General features: G+C 44.2%; 3 protein-coding genes across 3 annotated transcripts; all 3 read right to left on the reverse strand.

Moving 5' to 3' along the window:
- Positions 1–2,746: 2,746 nt before the first annotated feature.
- Positions 2,747–3,860, reverse strand: LOC135192951 (syncytin-A-like). The gene is given in 2 exon segments (XM_064176337.1): positions 2,747–3,463; positions 3,783–3,860. Coding segments are annotated over 2 exon segments (795 nt in total).
- A 10,632-nt stretch (positions 3,861–14,492) lies between these two features.
- LOC135192952 (uncharacterized) lies at positions 14,493–15,836 on the reverse strand. Its single transcript, XM_064176338.1, has one exon. The coding sequence runs from the start codon at positions 15,834–15,836 to the stop codon at positions 14,724–14,726; it is 1,113 nt and encodes a 370-aa protein (XP_064032408.1). The 3' UTR covers positions 14,493–14,723.
- Positions 15,837–16,499: 663 nt separating this feature from the next.
- On the reverse strand, positions 16,500–17,021 carry LOC135192953 (deoxyuridine 5'-triphosphate nucleotidohydrolase-like). The gene has a single exon (XM_064176339.1). The coding sequence runs from the start codon at positions 17,019–17,021 to the stop codon at positions 16,500–16,502; it is 522 nt and encodes a 173-aa protein (XP_064032409.1).
- Between the last annotated feature and the right edge of the window lie 5,347 nt (positions 17,022–22,368).

Raw genomic sequence — 22,368 nt, forward strand, 5'->3', positions numbered from 1 at the left:
GAAGTTTGATGTTAAGAAGACAGACACACATATAGTAAACATATTATAGTATGTTTTGTGATGTGACTTTTAGGGTTATTTTCCAGACATTCTAGCATATGCAAGTAAGGATGGTCTTGTATCACTGTACAAGCAAAACTCAACATCTGAGGAACAAAAAAACTCAAAGTCTGAGGGACTATGAATACAGCCCAAGTGAGAAGAGTAAAATTCTCTAATATAAGCACAAGATCACAAAAGTACAAAAAATAATTATAGTAAAAAGAAACAGAAAAACTTGTACTCTCTTTTCTGTTATAAAGCATTAAATATAGCATAAGTGAAATGTGCTGCTCGCCTTTGTGGATATACGTATTTTAAATCTGTTCTAATGTGTATCATAGATACATGTCAAGAAACTCCCTGGCTCTTTATCACAATGTTAATCATTGAAGATGGACAAACGTATAAAATCTAAGGCAGACCTCTCAGGATCTCCACAGAGCCTGGCTGATGTTACAAGCTTGGAGAATAACTGAGATACCTTACATAGGCTTGTGGAAGAGAGGAAGTAGAGCAGAATGGTGCAATTCATTACTTCAAACTGTAAAAATAAAAACACCAAGTTGTAGTGTAAAATTGCACTTCTCACTTTTGGAGCAATTAGTTCCTACCTTCATATGTACTTGCTTCCCAGCTTTTCATACCTGCTTTGTTCAGTAGATTAGTAGACTCAAACTTGTGATTACAAAATAGGAACTAGGAAAAAATCATACTGTGGAAGTAGTCTACTATTCAACTTATACATCATGTCACCAATTTGATTGCTTTATTTTACCGCCAATGCAAGGCAGTAAAGGATGACTTCATTATTTTTGTTATTGTTGTTATTACTATTATATTTTAAAATAGACATTCTGAGTATGTGTATTTTGTGTAATAATTATTGTGGAAAAGAACCTACTAAGCGAACACTAATAACTATTCTTTAGGATTAAATATGAACATTACCTTGCCCATTGATAGATGATAAGGAATATGTTCACCACTGAAAATCTTCATTTTACAAAATGTAGCTGAAAATGTTTCTGTTGAATGTTTTCAACTAAGAAGCTGTTTCTTTAGGAAAATAATAATTTAAGTTTTCATTTTGCATTTTTGAGAAATTCTCTCCTCTTTTCCTCTTTCTCCCATTGAAAATGCAGTAGAAAAGCATAAGGCTTTATAACTTTCCTTTAACAATTCTATTATTCTACTGCAAAGAAAAATAAAGAAAGAAGGGCAGGGAAAACATTCTGGGGAAGTTGTGAAAAGGACTTGAAACTGTGAAAACCATGTCCGTTTTAAGTTTGTAACTGTACTGAAGGTATGTTTTCCAGTTTCATAGACAGCACTTCTGATAACTGCATATTTTTGATAATTTCTACTCATACTGTGGCCATAACAACTCTCTATGACTGCTGTTTAAATGAAAACAGAAGCAATTAGAACAGAAGTGCTTAGCAAATTTTCTTATGAGTTCTAACAAACCCCATTAAAATATATGGCTGATGGATACATAAAGAATTCTCTTCACAATATAGATTCACAGAATCACAGAATTGTTTCAGTTGGAAATTGCTTCTGGATCATGGGGTCCAATCTTCAGCCTAGCACCACCATGGCTATTAAACCATGTCTCAAAGTCCCATGTTTACATGCTTTTTTTAACCCCTCCAAGGACAATGACTCCATCAGTGCCCTGGGTAGACTATTCTGATGCCTGACCACTCCTTCAGTAGGGAGGTTTTTTTTCCTAATACCCTATTAAGGCCATTTCTTCTCATTCTATCACTTGATATTAGGGAGAAGAAACCAACACCCACTTCAAGAGTTCAAGGATGTTGCTAAATTTTGTCGGAAAAAAATATGAGAGGCAAAAACCCATTTAGAACATAGGCTGGCCACTGCTGTTCAGGAGAAGAAAAAATGTTTCTATAAATATGTTAATGGAAAAACAAGGGGTAAGGACAACCTAACAAAAGATGACACCTTCTTTGTCTCAATCTTCAATAGTGGAATAGGTTGTCTCCAGGAAAACTGGACTCCTGAACTGGCAGATGAAGTCAGGGTCTAGTATAGTTCCCCTGTAACCCGTGAGGAAGAAGTGACCTGCTGAGACACTTGGATCCTCACAAGTCCATGGGACCAGATGGGATCCATCCTAGGGTGCTGAGAGAGCTGGCAGATGAGCTGGCCAAGCCACTCTCCATCATTTATCAACAGTTCTGGCTCACTGGAGAGGTCTCCAAAGACTGGAAGCTGGCCAATTTGATATCCATCCAAAAGAAGGGCTGGAAGGAGGAACTGGGAAATTACACAGCTGTCAGCCTGACCTCAGTGCCGAGCAAGGCCATGGAACAGGTCATCTTGAGTGTCAACACAAAGCACCTACAGGATGGCCAAGGGATTAGGCCCATCCAGCATGAGTTTAGGAAGAGCGGGTCCTGTCTCATCAATCTAATCTCCTTTTATGATCAGGTTACTCACCTGGTTGTTGGGAGAAGGAAAGAAATGGACACCGCATGCAATATGGATCATAAGCAGGTGACAACTTTCAATAAGCAGTAGCATACTTTTAAAGCAAGCAGTGAATGTATTCTATTGTCAGCAGTTGCACGGCACTTCTTACAGCACAGCAGCTGGCTTCCTTCAAAAACAGGATACACATCCTTTTTCCCTTGTTTACCACCTCGCTCAAGGACAGTGTCCTTGGGCACTTGTCACATCAGCATGTTGTAATCTCTTCATTCTGCTGTCCCTTCAGCTTCATATAATCTCCGTGTCCATTATCCCTCAGCCATTCCTCAACAATTCTCCCTTTTTGTTTTTGGGCCAGCAGAATGTGTGCCTGAGTTGCTTTCTCCACATTGTGCAAGATGCATGAGTAGGCTATTCTAATAATCAAGAGTACAAGGAGAACTATTCCTAGCAAGTAAAGCCCTTCCTTTATAAGGCTCACAAGCCATGGCAAAAGTCCACTGACAAGAGGCTGGAGCCATTCGTCAAAGGGGCTCGTCTCCTGCTTTACCTTCTGCGTATGTTCCTTCAACCATGTCAGTTTTTTGTGAATTGACTCACTATGATCTGACAGATTAAGGCAACACATACTCTCAAAATCTTCACACCTATGGCCCTCAGCAAGCAACAGGAAGTCAACAGTGGCACGGTTTTGAAGCAAAGCATGTCTAAGGCTATTCTGATCTACTAGTAGCTGCTCTAAAATGTCGGTCGTTATATTGGCTTGTTTAACTGACCAACATGCCAGTTTATCTATTTGTCACAATGGCTGGGCAGCAGCAACCCCAGGTGTGAAAAAGGAGGCAAACACCCTAGCGGTGAAAGACCAAAGCTCTACATCATCCTTACAGTCCGGACCTAGCGTGGTTATCGTATGCTTCTCCTGCCTTACCAAGCCTGACAGTTTGGTTCCTTTCAGCCAATCCTGATGGTGGGGGGGCAAAGAGACTAAGCTTCCCTAAATAGCAGGGCCCACCATAGGCATTCCTCGGTATCCCCTGCCATGCTCTATCGCCACATATTAGAAACACATCGGGCGGTAAGGCCTTGGCTCTCTTGTTGTTCCATAGCAGGGGTATGTTGCCTTCCCTAATTTCCTTAGTACTACTGATGAGAAAATTGGTGGCTCCATAAGCTCCTGTACTACAATTATAGGCCAGAACTTCACTGTGCGTGTTACAAGTACTAGTGCCACAGTATCCGCCAGGAGATAAGAAGTCGTCATAAGGTGGCCCAGGTGATACCTCTGTCCATTGGAAATTTTTCTCAGGACCTTTAAACGGTATACCCAGCATTCGGGCTACATGTACCACAACGTTCATACCCCTAAACTTGTCCCCAGATATGAAGCAAGTCTTACTCCACCTCCCCTTTTTGATGTCTTATCCTTTGGGAGCCCAATAGTTGCAGCTCTCGAGGGTCCCAAGGCAGTAAGACATTCAGCCCCTGCAAGAGGGTGGCTGCACACTCAGCAAGGGTTTTGGAGCTGGTACAGCTGCCAGTGGTATAGTTGCTAAAATCACTTGGGCTAAATCCAGGGGATCCTACTAAACAAGTTCTAAATGGTCCAGTTGCCGTCTGCATGCTGAGTCCAGGTTACCCATCTGATTTGCCCATGTGACCCACATGTTGGTTCTGTGGTTGATCTTTGCTAGGTGTGTCGCGCTGGGGGAGATTTGCGCCAGTAGGATCGGGACCCAAAGCCACCTTGGTCCATTTCGCAGGTACCCACAATGGGCCTGTTGGTGTAAGTGCACACATATGACCCCTACCATAGCAAATTACCTTGGCAGGACCCATCCAAATCCCTGTTTTGGGGTCTTGGTAAGTGATTCTCATAGTGGGTTGTTTTTCTTTATCCACCCCAGTCCGATGGAGTTGCATCGGGGTCTCCTGACTATCCCTGAAAATACATAGGTGATTAAGTGTAAAAAGCACATGGGCTAGCTGTTTCCCTATATTGGCTATATGTTTTTGTTTCTCTAAATAATTTTTCAGTGTTTGATTTGCACGCTCTATCACAGCCTGCCCCACTGGGGATTTAAGTAACCCACGAATGTGCTTCACACCCCACTGCTGCATAAACTTCCAGACCCTCTCCCCGGCGTGTGCAGGGCCATTGTCAGTTTTGATTTGTTGTGGCACTCCTAGTACTGCAAAGCAAATAGTCTAATGACATTCAATGCCTTTTCTCCTGCTTGAGCGGTTGCCCATGTCATAGGTATTGATGAAAACATGGACATACTTGAGCCTTCCAAACTCAGCTACATGTGTGACATCCATTTACCACAATTGTAGGGCCGCCAATCCCTTTGGATTGACTCCCATGCCTAAACCAGATCCGTGGTGACTACAAATCGGACATGTCTGTGCTATTCCCCAAGCTTCTCCTCCTGATAAGTTGAACTGCTCCTGTAACCCCTTAGAATTTTGATGAGGCCACATCTTGAGTACTGTGTCCAGTTCTGGGCTCCTCAATTCAAGAGAGATGTTGAGGTGCTGGAGCGTGTCCAGAGAAGGGCAACAAAGCTGGTGAGGGGCCTGGAACACAAACCCTATGAGGAGACATTGAGGTAGTTGGGGTTGTTTAGCCTGGAGAAGAGGAGGCTCATGGGTGACCACATTGCTGTCTACAACTACCTGAAGGGAGATTGTAGGCAGGTGGGGGTTGGCCTCTTCTCCCAGACAACCACCAACAGAACAAGGGGATACAGTCTCAACTTGTGCTGGAGGAGGTATAGGCTGAATGTTAGGAGGAAGTTCTTCCCAGAGAGAGTGATTTGCCATTGGAATGGACTGCCCAGAGAGGTGGTGGAGTCACCATCCCTGGGAGTGTTCAAGAAAAAAATGGATGAGGCAGTTAGTACTGTGGTGTAGTTGATTGGCTATGGCTGGGTGCTAGTTTGGACTGGATGATCTTGGAGGTCTCTTCCAACCTGATTGATTCTATGATTCTATGATGCTATGATTCTCATTACAACCTACTTTCAGAGCAGTAAGGTATCCTCTAAGCCTCCTGTGGTGAATAGTCCTAAAGGACATAAAAATGGGCTTAAGTATGTCCTGTCTTATTTACCTGCCTGTCTGCATTGCAGACAGAGGCAGGAAAATAGGACAAAAGAAACCCAGGCAACTTAGTTTCTTTGCCTGAGAGGGGTTTCATGGAGACCACGCCCCCCATCCTGTGGTAGGCGTATGCGCCCCCATTCTATGGAAGACAACAGCCTGTGGGTTCTTCCATTTCTGTGTCTACTTGGATGATTGCTAGAGGTGATTGGGTGATTGTGTGGTTGATGAGACCATTAGCCTCGGCCATTACCTTATAAATGGAGGTGAACAGGGAAAAGGAGCTGGCATGCTCGTTCATTCCTCGCTGATCTGCCACTCACCCACCCATCACCTCAGCCTCCTCAAGCCACCTCATCCAGCAGCAAGATTTCACTTTGCGGCCCACATGGAATTTGCCACAGGAATTCTGCTGAATATTTTCCTGCCTATGTTTTGGGCCATGGACATTAGGACGAGTGAGTATTATCCATTCTTTGTCCAAGTTGCCGAAGAATTTTAATCAACCTCACAAGCAGCAAATTAAGCTGCCAGACTCTCTATCAAAGACATTTTCTGAAATCTTTCAAAATTCCATTGTACACAGACATTCTGTGAAATAGTTCTGCTAACCGCATCCAAGAACTTGTGTGGAGAGTTGTAAATAAGTTTGGGGGAATTATTTTGTGTATATTAATAAATACTTCATAACTTTTAAATCTGCCTCATTGCATTTTACCCCAAACTCAGATTTCAACTATCACAGTATCACAGTATCATCAGGGTTGGAAGAGACCTCACAGATCATCAAGTCCCATTTACAACACCTCCTCTTTTCCAGGCTGAGTGACCACAGTTGTTACTTGTAGGACTTGTTCTCCAGGCCCTTCAAAAGCTTTGCTGACCTTATCTGGGCATGCTGCAGCTCTCTGAAGTGAGTGGTTCAGAACTTAAGCCAATGTTTGAGGTACAGCCTTCCCAGTGCTGAGTACAGGGACGCAGCCACTTTCTTCATCCTACTGGCTACATTATTCCTGATGCAGACTGTTGACCTTCTTGGCCGCCTGGGCACACACTGCTGCCTTATTTTCCTTTTATATCTTACTCCTCACTATAGAGGGTTAGTTTGGGTTATACAACTTTTATAGGATTCTTAGCCAAACACTTTTCATTAATCTATCTTTTCTTTTTTTCTTTTTTTTTTTTTTTTCCTGACTTAGAGCTAATACAATCTTTATGGCTGAAGGAATTTCTCTTCATTATCTGTCATGGGTTTAGTTGAATCAGCTGATGTGTGTTCAATATGATGCTGCCAGCCTCAAAGTGGAAATGCTGGCTGGAGTGAAAGCTTAAAGTTCAGACTGCAATATGAGACGCTTCCTGCTCTCGTTGCTGTTTCTGGTTTCCAGTTTGGGAGTGCTGGTCTTTTAAGAGTGTGCTGGCTGTAATGTGCTTGGGCAAAGGAAAGTGCTTCATCTCGCTATCATACTCAGGTACACAAATTTAAGAAATGGTGGTATGGTTGTATCTGTATGTTGTATGCTTAGAGACAAGTGAAGGCAAAGGATAGCTTACTGTGTTGTTCTAAGAGAGAGAGAAAGAGAAGAAAATAGTTATAGATACAAAAAGAAGGACAACTAAGTTGTTTTTTTGGTTTAGGGTTGGGAGTTTTTTTTGTTTGTTTTTTTCTTCTGCAGAGTACTCTGTTTCAGCTACAGAATAATTTAGAATTTCATCTGACACAACAACATTCTGGAAGTGGCCATATAAATGGCAACACTTCTAAAATACTCCTTTTCTAATGATATATCATCTAGAGGCAAAAAAAATATGATTCTTGCATAAGCTTTGTTGAATATGATTTACATATCATCTGGAGGCTTTGCTCCTGGGTTACAACAGGCTTCATTCCTGACAAGAATGTCCCAGGATCTGCACAATGGTCCTCAGAATGAAACTGTTCAAAGCAAATAACTATTTCAACAGCACAGTAAAAGACAAAGAAATGCAGAAATGAGGGGGCAAAGCGTAGGGAGAGATTTCTTCCACCTAGTAGCTGCAGTTCCTAACAAGTATTTTTAGAAATATACGTGCTCTTGTATGATTCAGATTTTGACAGTTTCCATACTATAAAATGGCAAACAACCATTACAATCAAAAGCCTTTACAATCAGCTGCAAGAACTGGTAGGAAGGTGCTGAAATATCTTTTATGCCAGGATGGCATTCACTGAGACTGACCTCAAATCACTTTGTTTCCTTGATGATTAGACCATCCTTTATTATGGTGCAAATTCCTATTTGATACAAAAGAATAAAAGTAATTCTTTGCTGCTGATGTTTTTCTGTTGTCTTGTCATGTTATTGTCACAGTTTACGAGTTACCTACTCCTCCACTCCTGTGAAATCACCCAGACTAGACTCAGCCAGATGAAAGCTAAGGAATGAAGCTTTATATTTCCATTTTAGAACAAAATACAAGCAGATATTTACAATGTATCACAAATATATACAGCTACATACAAAAATATACAAGTTAAAAGTAATACAGAAACACAACACCCCTCCCAGAAATCAGAGTCCCTAAAGGAGCTCCTAACCACCTTTCCACCTTCTTTCCACCCCTCTACCTTATCCTAGAGTTTGCCTTATGTGCAAGGTGAGGTTGGAGGATTGGCAGGGGAGGATAGAAAGCAGAAGGATTAATTACACAGAAGAAGCCCAGAGAGAAAAAACACAGGCACCAGCTGCTACAGAGACCCACATGCTCTCTGACTCCTCCACTCTGTCTTATGTATGTTTAGTGTTCTTACTTTTACAAATCTCAGCAAGCCTATGAGTGAAGTAGACATCACCATTGTTTCCTTTTCACAGCCTATAATCTAATTTCTTTCATTAAATCATTCCAATTTGCCTCAAACTAGCACAATTATGCATACTTCTAATATTTTGCCACTGTCAGGTATGTAGATCAAAGATGTTCAGGGTGTTTTAATAGAATTTTGGGTGCTGACTGAATACCACTGTCTTTGTTTTTGTTTTGTGTCACTATAATTGCAAGCTGGAAAAATAGGACAACCTTGTCTCTAAAAAAAACAATAACAAGAACGTTCTCAATAGATACCTGAAAAAAAATCCCAAAACTTCTTCCCTTTAATTCCATCTCCATTTGTCACATTGGAACCTGCTGTTTCCCTGGTTTGCAGCTATTTCTGTTGCTGTGTCTGAAAACAACCTAGTAGTGACAGAGTTACTGTTACTGGGTGATTCATTAAGCCATTAACAGTTAACAGATTCTGCAAACTCTAGTATTTAATTTGCTTATGAGTACTATTACTTTTACCTCTGTGAATAGCAGAGATACTTTTATTTCAGACATAAAAGTATTTCAAAGATACTTTTATCTCACATGTAACTCAGTACAGCACAGTACAGTGCTCCTCTAAGCACATGACAGAAGGGTAATAACCAAATGAACTTAAACCTACCACAGACTAGAAAGTAGAGTCTAGTGATTTTTTAGTCACGGCAGACTTATGCAAATAGAATTCCACTGGCATCTGTGAGCTCAGAGGAAGTGGGAACAGAACAGGGAATTTCAGCTTTAAAAGCAGAGTTAGCTATTTTACCAGACATCCCACTGGAGATTTCTCTGGTACTTATATGCTGCAAATTAATTGCCTTTATAGCTCATCACTGCATTAGAGAAAACAGCTGGCTTGAAAGAGCAAGAGGAATTTGAGATGGTGGAAAATGTCCAAGTTCACTATTTTATGGTGGGAAATGTCCTAGTTTGAGCAGAGGAGACTTGAGGAGAGGAGAATCAAGGAGATTGGAAGAGAGGAGATTTGAGGAGAGGAGAGGCTATGTTTTATGCTGACAATATATTTACACTAATGCCTGGACTAGGCATTTGCCATTCAACATCTAGACAAGTTATGAGTGCTTCTGTGCAAATCAGCTGGGCACAATGGAGATTGAGTATCACAGGATCACAGAATGTTAGGGGTTGGAATTGACCTCCAAAGATCATCAAGTCCAACCCTCCTTTCAGAGCATGGTCACAATCTAGTGTAGGTCTCACAGGAACATATCCAGATGGGTCTTGAAAATCTCCAAGGAACGAAACTCCACAAGGTCTCTATGGAGCCCGTTCAAGTGTCTGTGACCCTCACAGTAAAGAAGCTCCTCCTCATGTCAAGGTGGAACTTCCTGTGCTGTATTTAGAATCACGGAATGGTCTGAGTTGGAAGGGACCTCCAAAGGTCATCTAGTCCAACTCCCTCTGCTGTAAGCAAGGGCATCCTCAACTAGATCATATTTGATGGGAGCTGTTTGTGAACACCTGAGACACCCTTTCCTCATTTAAGAATCATTAAACCATCTCTGTAACTGCATCAGTGTCACGGAGAGGTATTCTGCCTCCTATGCCAATTTTGGTGGAGGGGAGAAATTAATTGGGTTGAGATAATATTCTATAAAAATATATATTTATTAAACTCAATATTCTGGACTCTCACCATCCCCAACCACTGTATGTTAATATTAAAAGGATTCTACACGGTTATGACATAGATATTTTATTCTAGGATAAAATAGCTACAGTAACTTGTAAATAACTAGCAAACATTCAAACTATAAACAGAGAGAGGAGTTTTCCCCCATGACAAATACCGTTTGGGGTCTAAACACAATTTTTTCAGCAGAGCGGGCTGGAAACTGATTCTGCTCTATGGCAGAGGCAACAGATATTTACAGAGGCATCAAAACAATTATTCACAATTCTGATTAATCAGTAATCACCCTCTGGAGCTATGTCACAGCCTATGCCTAGTGTCCAGACTTCAGGGGAGCTTTGCCCATGGACTGTGAGGCTGGAATCCTCCCAGCTTGAGGGGAAAGGATGAATCTTCCCAGTTTCTGGGGGAAAGACAGTCTCTGATCTGATTCTCCTGGTGATGGATGCAATCTCTGCCTTGGTGCTGCTGACTTCTTCTGGATTCTCTGTCCAGGGATTCTTAGCAGGCAGGATCTCAGGTGCAGGAGTAGGATGTCGTACTGTCTCAGCACAATTCTCATGTGGCTAGCAGGCCGATAGCATGTGCAGACAATTCAGAGTCTGCTTCCTGGTTATCTTAGTGATCATGGCACTTACCAGGCAATGATAAGCAGTGGGCATGCACGGTGTGCATGGCTGGCTGGGAGACTGTGCTCCATAGGTAAAGGCAGGCAATACAGGATCTGGTCCTGATAACACAGTGACATGCAAGTGTGCACAGCTGGCTTAGGGGACTATAGGCTCCACATATATATATATAGGCAGACTTAAGTGAGCTCTGCAACTAAGGTACACAGGCAGGCAGGCAGGCAATCAATTGCAGGGAGTCCGAGCTATGCAGGGAGAGTCCATTCTGCAAGTGGGTCAGAGCATGAGGGTCTGAGCATCTGAGCATCTGAGTATCTGAGACTGAGGGGTCTGAGCATGAGGCTCTGAGCACTTTGTTTACCTGTGTACCCCTATTTATTGAATGTGGGCTGAGATTAATCGGGTTGGCAGTCAGCCAAACCTTACCATAATAGGCAAATGCCACTTGCCTGGACTTTCCCAAATATGGGCATCACAAGGGCTTACATCACGGAAGCACGAGCTGGATGTGTGAGGGATTACACAACATGTTTACAAACACAAGGGTCCTGGCAGACCAGACTTTATGACACCAGATCTGTTGTGTCTCCTGTTTATCCATTTAATGTGTTTACCTCTAGTTTAGGCAGAAAAAATATGTCCAGTCAGGGCAAGGCATAAATAAACCTATTTTCAGGCCTACAGGCCCTTCACGACAATCAGTACTCTGCTGCCAGCAGACAATAGAAACAAACCAATCTAAGGTGAGGGATCAAATTTGAATCAAATAAATAGTAGAAAATAACAACTTAGAAATGATATGAGGACACACAAATGATCTAGGAAGATAAAGAGGTTTATCTAGGATGTGCAATGTAATGTTAAGTTTTCTACATTACAAAAGAAAGGTAAGCAGGAAGGCATTGCTCTTGCATATTGTTGCAGACACTACTAAGAGAATGACAACTGTGCCCAGTTCTGGTGCCCCTCAACATAAGGACACCAAACTACTGATGTAGGTCCAGAGGAGGCCACAAAGGAGATCAGAGGCTGGAGAACCACTCCTATAGGGACAGGCAGAGGCAGCTGTGACCGCCCAGCCCAGAGAAGAGAAAGTTCCAAGAAGACCACAGAGCAGCAACATGTGAAGGGGACTACAGAAGAGCTGGGCAGCTGTAGTTTATATCCGTTGCCCCTTGTCCTATTACAGGGCACAGCTGAGAAGAGCCTGTCTCCTCCCTCTTGACAGCCAGCCCTCATATATTTATAAACATTTATTATATCCCTTCTAAGTCTTCTCCTCACCTGACCAAAAAGTCCCAGGCCCCTCAGATTCTCCTCATAGGCCACCTGCTCCAGCCCCTTAATCATGTTCACAGCCCTCCACTGGAGTTTTTTGAGTAGATTCCTGTCTCTTCTGAACTGGGCACTCCAAAACTGCAATAGCATTCTGGCCTGAGGTGTCACCAGGGCAGAGTAGAGGAGGAAGAGAACCTCCTTCGATCTGCTGGACACACTCCTCATAATGCAGCTCGGAATGCTATTGGCCTTCTTGGCCACAAGGGTGCATTACTGTCCCATGGATACCTTGTTGTCCACCAGGACTCCCAGGTCCTTCTCCACAGGGCTGCTTTCCAGCAGATCGCCTCCCAGCCTGTACTGATGCAGTTTGTTGTTCCTTCCCAGATGCAGGACTTCATACTTACCCTTGTCGAACCTGGTTAGGTTCCTCTGTGCCCAGCTCTCTAGTCTATCCAAGCCTTGATAAATATATAGATATAATATATAGATTTACAAACGTTGATACAAGTGCATTTATACCACAAGAGCCCCTCTAAAAACTACATAAAGTCACAGAAACACAACTAATAGAAGATGGGCTCAAGGGACAAGTGCACAAGGCAGCAGATGAGAGTTACATGATAGATTATTTGTATCTGAAAGGTGATTTTTATTTTTTTTCATTCAGACAGGGGAGTAGAGGTAACTTTTCTACTATTAGTTTTTATGTGTAATGTAATTCATGTTAATAACAAATTAAATGCTTACTAACAATAAACTAAACCCAAATCTTCAAATATCTTTCGTCTTAATATAACATTCATAAATCTGCTGGTACATGTGCTTGTCAACTGTCAGTTATTAACTGGTTGGCTCTTCTTTCTATGACTGCCACCTTATTATATTAATTATTTTTTTGCACTTATCAGTTAGAAATGAAAAGTAGTATCAGACCATGGCTTCAGTTCTTTTTTTTTATTCACAGGACATGAATGAACCTGACAATCAGGAAAATGAACAACACTATTGTAGTAGGTTTGGACTGGGCTGAACTGGAGTTAATTCACCTGAAAATATCTTTCTAATGCTGTGTTTTGCAGTGCTGTAGCTGAGCGCTGGTAATGCACCAGTGTTGTGGCTACTGCTAAACTGAGCACCCAGGCTGTTTTTTTTTCCAGTATCTCCCCACCCCAAGATACTGACAGGACACACACGAACCAGCTGATCTAGACTGGCCAAAGGGATATTCCATACCATATGATGTCAGCTCAGATATAAGAATGAAGTGAAAGAAGGAAACGTGAGGAATATTAGTCCATGGTGTCTGTTCTCCAAAAGTAACCACCAAGCTCAGAGAGCCCTGCTCCTGAGACCAAACATTGTCTGCTGATGGGAAATAGAGATTAATGTCTCTCCCTCTGCATTTGCTTCTGTGTGATCTATTGCTTTGCTTGTTGTCATTATTAAATTGCTTCCATCTTAAAACTGGCTTTTGTTATATTTCCCTCTCTCCCCTGCCTACTTAAGAAGAGGAGTGATAGAGCAGCTTTGGTGGGCATTTGGCCCCCAGCCAGGGCCAAATCACCACAACTGTCTACCACCATATTCAACCTTTCTGTTTCTCTCCCTAAAGAAACAATTTACAATTACACATTAGAAAAGCAACTATATGCAATTAGACATGCCTGTAAACATACTTCAAAAATCAGCATAGCTGATTGGGTGTTCTTATAAATTAATTTCAGATAAAAGTGGTAGAACAGAGTATGAAAGACCCCTATGTGTCACTGAAAACAAAACTTTAAGTCAGTTATGCAAGTATCCTCAAACATATTTTCAAGTGCTCACAGATTCAATAAACTATACAGATTACTAGAAGGCTTCTAACTTTAGGGATTCATCTGATATTGTGTGAATTGCAGCTGATCAGATTACTACTATATCCTAGCTATGTAAAATTAATTGATGCTGCAAAAAACCCCTGCTCTACACAGACTCTAGCTGCAATGTCAGGCCAATGACTGGAATCATGTATACTAATTTCTTTTCCATCACCATTACTTGAAAATTATTTCATGAACACTCATGTCATGTTTAAACTTTATACTTTCCCTTTTTGTATCCCATGTAATGGAAGAGAGACTGGCAAATTCATCTACCAGGAAAGGTGTTTCTTTATATTTTAAGCAAAGTCACAATATGAAGATTTGTTTAAAAAAAAAAAATCCTAACCATCAGGCAAAACCCTGAAAGTAAAATCCCTACTTTTAAGAAGTGCAGCAGGGGGAGTGGAGAATGACTGGCAAGCGACTTTCTTCACCAAATGTCAACAGCTACATCTAGTGTTTCAAGGCAGTACAGACAATTTGTCCTAGAACCAAAATGTGTTAGGAAAGCATTTCACATTCTGTGTTAAAGGGAAAGGTAAAAATCTTGTCTCCAATGCAGAGACAAGGATCACAGTGTTGGGAGAAGGAAAGAAATGGACACCGCAGCCAATCCAATATGGATTATAAGCAGGTGACAACTTTATTGGAGCAGCAGCGTTCTTTTATAGCAAGCAGCTAAGGTATTCCACTGTCAGCAATTGCTTATCTATAGCTCTACGGGATGCACTTGTGTGGTCCTTTCCTTCAAAACAAGTATTGTGTTCCTTCTTCGCAACAGGAAACACATCCTTTTTCCCCTTGTTTACCACTTTGCCCAAGGACAGTGTCCTTGGTCACTTTGTCACATCAGCATGTTGCAATCTCTTCATTCTGCTGACCCACCAATTTCATATATTCTCCATGCCCATTCTCTCTTAGCCATTCCTCAACAATTCCCCCGTTTTGTTTTTGGGCCAGCAGAATGGGTGCCCGGGTTGCTTTCTCCACACCACGAAAGATGCATGAGTAGGCTATCCTAATAATCAAGAGTACAAGGAGAACTATTCCTAGCAAGCGAAGCACTTCCTTAATAAGGCTCAGGAGCCATGGTGAAAGTCCACCAGCAAGAGACTGGAGCCATTCATCAAAGGGGCTCGTCTCCTGCTTTACCTTCTGCGTATGTTCCTTCAACCATGTCAGTTTTTTGTGAATTGACTCACTATGATCTGACAGATTAAAGCAACACATACCTTCAAAATCTTCACACCCATGGCCCTGGGCAAGCAATAGGAAGTCTATAGCGGCGCGGTTCTGAAGCAAAGCGTGTCTAAGGCTATTCTGATCTACTAGCAGCTGCTGTAAAATGTCGGTCGTTACATTGGCTTGTTTAACTGACCAACATGCCAATTTATCTATTTGTCGCAATGCCCGGGCAGCAGCAACCCCAGGTGCGAAAAGGGAGGCAAACACCCTAGCGGTGAAAGACCAAAGCTCTACATCATCCTTACAGTCCGGACCTAGTGCGGATATTGAACGTTTCTCCCGCCTTACCAGGCCTGACAGTTTGGTTATGTTCAGCCAATTCCGATGGTGAGGGGCAAAGAGACTAAGCCTCCCTAAATAGCGGGGCCCACCATAGGCATTCCTCGGTATCCCCTGCCATGCTCTGTCACCACATATTAGAAACACGTTGGGCGGTAAGGCCTTGGCTGTCTTGTTATTCCATAGCAGGGGTATGTTACTTTTCCTAATGTCCTCAGTATTACTGAAGAGAACACTGGTGGCCCCATAAGCTCCTGTACTACAATTATAGGCATGAAATCCACTGTGTGCATTACAAATACTAGTGCCACAGTACCCGCCAAGAGATAAGAAGTCATCATAAGGTGGCCCAGGTGACACGTCTGTCCATTGGAAATTTTTCTCAGGGCTTTTAGACAGTACACCCAGCATTTGGGCTACATGTACCATAACATTCATACCCCTAAACTTGTCCCCAAATACAAAGCAAGTCTTACTCCACCCCTCTTTTTGATGTCCTATCCTTTGGGAGCCCAATAGCTGCAGCTCTTGAGGATCCCAAGGCATTAAAACATTCAGCCCCTGCAAGAGGGTGGTTGCACACTCAGCAGGGGTTTTGGAGTTGATACAGCTGCCAGTGGTCTAGTAGTCTCCCCCTTTTTGTTTTTTGCTTGGGTGACAGCACCAAGCAACGTGTGCTCAGCGGGCAGGATGTTCCAGGGGCTTGTTCATGGCCGCAAGTGGCCAGCAGCAAGTTGTTCTTGTATCAATAGATGGGCTTGTTGCAGTCTCTCCTTCTTAAGAGGCCACTGTTCCACCCATACCGGGTCGTTGGCTAGCCAGGTCAAAGGTATGGGGAAAGACTGCTCGACAGTGGCCTCTGCTAAAAAGGGTTTTCATTAGTTAGTCGAACCCCTAGTTGAGAAAGAGCATCTCGGCCCAAGAGGCCATTGACACCGTGTGGCAGGTGCATGATGGTGATATGCAAGCAGGCACTTCGGCTATCTAGTGTCAAGGTGAGCTGTTCAACTGATTGTTGCACACTGGCTGTGCCCCCAACACCTTCAACCCCTTTTACACCTGCAGTGGAAGGCCAGTGCTTGGGCCAGTTTCTGCTTGCCACTATGGTGATGTCTGCACCAGTGTCCATACTGTGACTTCTGGTCGGTGCCTCATGTTCATTGTCAGCATAGCAGCTGTTCCTGTAGAGCCAAATCCTTGAGCCGCCCGTTCTGTCTGTGTCAGGGGCTGGAGGTGACCGGTAAGATGAGGGTACGGTAATAATTGAGCGATGCGGCTTCCAGCTGGTATGTGGATAGGTGGGAACAAGGTGTACAGCATGATTTGAATAGTGCCAGTGTAGTCTGCATCGATGACGCCAGGAACAATGCTCAGTCCTTTAATTGCAGAACTAGATCGTCCCAATAACAATGCGCCGACTTGACATCCGTTAATGACCAGGGGTCCGTTTATCGTGGTGGCATTCCTGGTCGGGCGTGTGTCGACTAGGGTACAGTCTACTGCCGTTGCCAGGTCCAAGCCGATGCTTCCCCTGGTTGCTGGCTGTAGGGCACCGGAGCCGCTACTTGTGTCGGTGCGCGGGGGCCGTTCGCGCTCCGCTTCCCGTTTCCCGGCGATCGGCATGCTAGCGTAGCGTGGTTTGAAGTTCGGCAGTGGTCACAGAAGACGCTCTGAGCTCGGCAGCGGTCCTTGTGATGTCCCGGCTGTCCGCACCGAAAGCAGCGCTCTTGTCGCCGTGGCAACCTCCTCGGCGCTTGCACCAGGGGCGCGAGCGCGGCCAGGACTTTCTCAACCTGCGTCTCTACCACCCGCTCCAGGGCGTTCCCTGCCCCCACTGTAGCTGGGTCCTGAGCCTGCACTTGGTATGCTCCCGGACCTGACTGACCCCCCACGCTCTCCAGCCGTTGGACGCGCTCTAACATGTCCTGTACCGAGGCATCTTGCGGCAGAGTAACCAGGACCTCCCGAACCCGTGGCAGGGCGTTCTCAAATGCTAACTTCCTACCAAGGGTGTCTGTTACATGTTCAGAGTGACCTGATAGTGCAAGGGCTTCATGCAGCCTGTCCAGGAAACTGCTATAGGGCTCACCTGGCTTCTGTTTGACGGATAGGTAAGAGGGAGAATGGGTCCCTACCTTCACATCCCCCAATGCTACTTGTGCCAGTCTCATAGCTTCCTGCAGCACAGCTGGGGGTAGGACTAGCTGAGCCTGTACCCCTACATAGCGGCCCTTGCCCAGTAATTGTTCTGCCGTCATTCCTGCCAGGGGGTCCCCTTGTGCCCGAGGGAGCGTGGCTGCCATCTGACAGTACCTCTCCCACTGAGTTAGACGGGGTTAGAATCATTCGTACTACTTGCTTTATGTCCTCCTGCACTAATGTCCCACTTGCTGAGAACACATACTGCAACATTTGTCGGGCGGGCTCACCGTGCAGCCCCGATTGCCTAACCGTCTCCTGGAGCTGCGTTAGCAGCTTCCAGTCAAAGGCTTCATGCTCCCCCCGTAACTGGCCCCGTGCCTGTGGCTGATACACTACTGGCCACGCCTTGAGCAGCTCATTAGCAGCCTCCATATCGCCCGCGGCTGCAGCCTGTCTCGCTATCAGATGCCACGGCTGGCATTTTGGCGGGGGCAGCTGATTGTGCACAGAAGTCCCTGAGTCTTTCTCCTCTCCTGTCCTTTCCTCTTCCCGAGCCTCCTCCTTTCCTGCACGCACCGCCCACGCCCTGTCTTTACGCCACCGCTTTTTAAACAGTTTTTTGAACACTTCTTCCATTGCCTCCTCGTTCTCACTGAAATCGCTACTGCTCCCATCAGTCGCGGTGCTGTCCGAATCGCCGCAGCGGGACGGGGCAGTGGAGCCGCTGACCGACCCCTGCAGCGAGGTCTGAGTGGTCGCTTCAGTGAGGAAGGGATTATTGCGGGGTGGGGCAGTGGGGAAGGTGGAGGGCTCCTCACTCTGTGCCGGCGATTCTGATGAATACGGCGGTGGTGAGGTGGCGGCTGAAGACAGAGCTCCAGCTTCAGCCGCGGTTTGGGCAACCGTTACCGGTAGCCCCACGGAGGGGGGGCCAGGAGCAAGCAGCTGAAAAACTCCCCCTGGCCGGCCCTCCGGGCACTGAGGCTTATCAAGTTTCAGCGTTACGGCAGCGGCAAGATCCTTCTCTGCCTTGTATCTCTTAATTGCATTTATCGTCTCTCGCCAGGGCACTTGGAGCTTCTTAGCCTCCCTCTTATCACTGATAACATCATCCCATAAATCACTTCCGAATGCTCGCCACTCGGCTTCATCAAAGTAAGCGTCCCCGGTTTTAAAATAGCCCTTCGTGCAACCATAGGCACACAAGCTGGGCAATAACCTTAGGTTATAGTCCACTTTTCGCTTTTCTAAAAAGCTTCTGAGCAAAGAAAGCGCTACCTCTTTATCCATGCTGGCCAGCCTTAATCGCGCCTCCCGCTCTGCGACGGAGTGAGCTGTTTCTCACCCCCGGGCCCCTCTGGGTCCCCGACCGCCCTCTCGGCCACGGCGTCGCCGCTCCGGTGCCCGTTCACCGGTCCTGTCTTCTCCCAGTTCTCGGTTAACCCCTTCGAATGAGGAGTCCCTGTTCGGGCGCCACTGTTGGGAGAAGGAAAGAAATGGACACCGCAGCCAATCCAATATGGATTATAAGCAGGTGACAACTTTATTGGAGCAGCAGCGTTCTTTTATAGCAAGCAGCTAAGGTATTCCACTGTCAGCAATTGCTTATCTATAGCTCTACGGGATGCACTTGTGTGGTCCTTTCCTTCAAAACAAGTATTGTGTTCCTTCTTCACAACAGGAAACACATCCTTTTTCCCCTTGTTTACCACTTTGCCCAATGACAGTGTCCTTGGTCACTTTGTCACATCAGCATGTTGCAATCTCTTCATTCTGCTGACCCACCAATTTCATATATTCTCCATGCCCATTCTCTCTTAGCCATTCCTCAACATCACAGGATATTAGGAATTGGAAGGGACCCAAAGAGATCATTGAGTCCAACTTGCCAGAGCAGGACCATACAATCTAGCTCAGGTAACAGAGGAACACATCCAGACAGGCCTTGAAACTCTTCAGTGAAGAAGAATCTGCAACGTCTCTGGGGAGCCTGTTCTGGTGCTCTGGGACCCTTACAGTAAAGAAGCAGCCCCTTATGTTGAAGTGGAACCTCTTGTGCTGCAGCTTATATCAATTGCTCCTTGTCCTATCACAGGGAACAAGTGAGAAGAGCCTGTCTCCCTACTCCTGACACCCAGCCCTCAGATGTTTATAAACATTTATTAAATCTCCCCTCAGTCTTCTCTTCTCCAGACTAAAAAGCCCCAGGTCTCTCAGCTTCTCCCCATATGGTATGTGTTCCAGTCCCCTAATCATCTTCGTAGTCCTCCATTGGGCTCTCTCTTAATCTGGGGAGTCCAAAACTGAATGCAGTATTCAAGATGAAGTCTTACCAGTGCAGAGTAGAGAGAGAGGAGGACCTCTCTCAATCTGCTAGTTACACTCTTCTTAATGCACCCAGGATCCCATTGGCCCTCTTGGCCAGAAGGGCACATTGTCATCCCATGTGCAGCTTATTATCCACCAGGACTCCCAGGTCCCTTTCCATGGGGCTGCTCTCCATCAGATCACCTCCCAGCCTGTACTGGTGCAGTTTATTATTCCTTCTCAGATGCAGGACTCTGCACTTATCCTTGTTGAACCTTGTTATGTGCCCAGCTCTCCAGTCTGTCCAGGTCTTTCTGGGTGGCCACACAGCCTTCAGCTGTATCAGCCAAGCCTCTTAGTTCAGTGTCATCAGTAAACTTGCTGCGTAGACATTCTGTACTCTCATCAACGTCATTGATGAAGTCACAGTTGAAATTTCACAGATGAAATGAGCTAGCCAGATTCTAAGATATATATTATTGAAGCAGGATTAAGCTGTCCTGGAGTCCTGTACCCCTAAATTCCTCTCCTGCCCGGACTTCGGGGGGAAAGGGGAAAAGCCACCTGGTTTTCCCCCCCCCCTTCGCCTGCCCTGCAGCCGTGAAGGGGGCGGGGACTGCCCCGGGAGTTCTCGCGCTGGAGCCAGGCTGGGATTGGCCATGCGCTTTCGCGCCTAAGGTGTGGTAACTCTGCCCTTTGTCTAGCGAAGGTTATAAGTATTGGGGGGCCTTCCCGCCTTTGGGGTTCCCGCTTTGGATTTTGCCTGTGCCTGGACGTATGTCTCTGCCTGAGTTCGTTCACTCCCCCTGTGCCTGGACTGCAGAGAGACCAAAGGATTCACTTTCCTGTTAGGCACACCTTTGTCTGCCTAACGACCCTTAACGACCCTTAACGACTCCTGCAGCCGCTGGAGGAGGAAGACAGACCGCATGAGCCAGCCTGAGTGAGTTATTTGGCTTAGCTTAATTTAGTAAGAAACCGCTATTAATTAATAGCTGAGGCCTTTTCCAAATTCTGACTTCCCAAAAATAGTCAGATTATTAATGGTATCTGTGTAGATTAATTCTCATGCAACTCAACCTGTTTATCAAACGAAATTAATCTTTGTATATATAGTTGTGGGGGCGGGTTTTTGTAAAAATAAAAAATATCTATTTTTGATAAATTTTCGACTCAGCCACAAATTAATCCTGCTCTCCGCAACATAAGCAAATTCAAGTGATTTGCCACATGTTCATTTGACAAAAAGAAAAAAAAAATCTAACTATAGGATTGTTTCCAGTTGATTTACAATTGACTAACAAAATCTTCAAGTTTACATAAAACCAAGAATCACATTTTTAGGATGTTCTACAAGCAGTCATCTCAGTAAACAAGAGGTAACTTGGATGCAATGTCACATAGTGATAATTTCAGATAACTCAAATTTCCACATGTGAATTTCCACCACTTGTCTTTTCTGATGAACGGAATAGCAGTTGCAGGACAACAAACAATCTATGATTTTTATTCTTATCCACTTATTATTTGAAATACTAAGTCTGAAAATAAAAATAGCACTTCATAAACCAAAACTATTAATTTGTCACTATCTTAAGAAAAAAATAAATCAAAATCCTTCTAATGATCTTCAGAACTAAACATGATTGAGTCCACAAACGGGATAGTTCTTTGCTGTAAAATTTCAAAAGTAATAAAATAAATTTTACACTTTAATTTGACTTCTTGAAATCTAACAGCCTCCCAGGAAGCTTATAAGAAGTGTGTCAATAGAGATCCTAGATGGTCCAATGACAGCAACAGCAAGCTCCAGAGTTACCTTGAATGATTTCACCCATCAAAAAAATTCTGTGTTCAGAAACTACTTGACTGGGGGAGGTTACCAGCAGATTTCATAATACCTTTATGGGAGCTGAAGGAGGTGACACTGCACATATTTAAGATGTCCCAGATATACTAAGCAAGGGTGCAAATGCTTTTTCAACATGGTATTGAGGAATAAATGTCACTGTGACAGAAATCCATTTCCATCTGGGGGGTGGGAATTGAAAAGCTCCATGCATACCTTTTCATTCAGTGTAACAAAAGCCAAAACCTACCACAGGTCAAGGGGGTGGGGAGGTTAATAGAGAGTACCAGGTATTTGGGCTCAAAGCAATAAAGCTCTTCACTATTTTGTGTTATACTTTACATAGAATATTATGGTAAAATGGTTTGTTTATATGGATGTATACACTGTTTGTATAATGCTTATGGTATGTAACTCACTAAACATATATATAAAACCTACTGTCTTTTTTATAGGGCAACCTAATTCATATGTGGTAAGCCATATCAAGGGTATCCACTGCCAAGAAAGGCAACTTGTTTGTACCCAAAGTAATCCACACAAGATACTTTGTTCCCAGAGGGATAACCAATTGCCCTTGTGTCCCAGATTGAGACTACAGGGTTAAAAAACCTTCTGGGGACTAGAAGATTGTTATTCAATCCTATAATTCTGCTATTTCTTCATAAACTC

This window comes from Pogoniulus pusillus, chromosome Z, assembly GCF_015220805.1.
Source record: "Pogoniulus pusillus isolate bPogPus1 chromosome Z, bPogPus1.pri, whole genome shotgun sequence".
NCBI lineage: Eukaryota > Metazoa > Chordata > Aves > Piciformes > Lybiidae > Pogoniulus > Pogoniulus pusillus.

Bases quoted from the DNA above. Each gene is read 5' to 3' on its own strand.
- LOC135192952 (XM_064176338.1), bottom strand. From the start codon at position 15,836: ATGAATGTTATGGTACATGTAGCCCAAATGCTGGGTGTACTGTCTAAA.
- LOC135192953 (XM_064176339.1), bottom strand. From the start codon at position 17,021: ATGCCGATCGCCGGGAAACGGGAAGCGGAGCGCGAACGGCCCCCGCGC.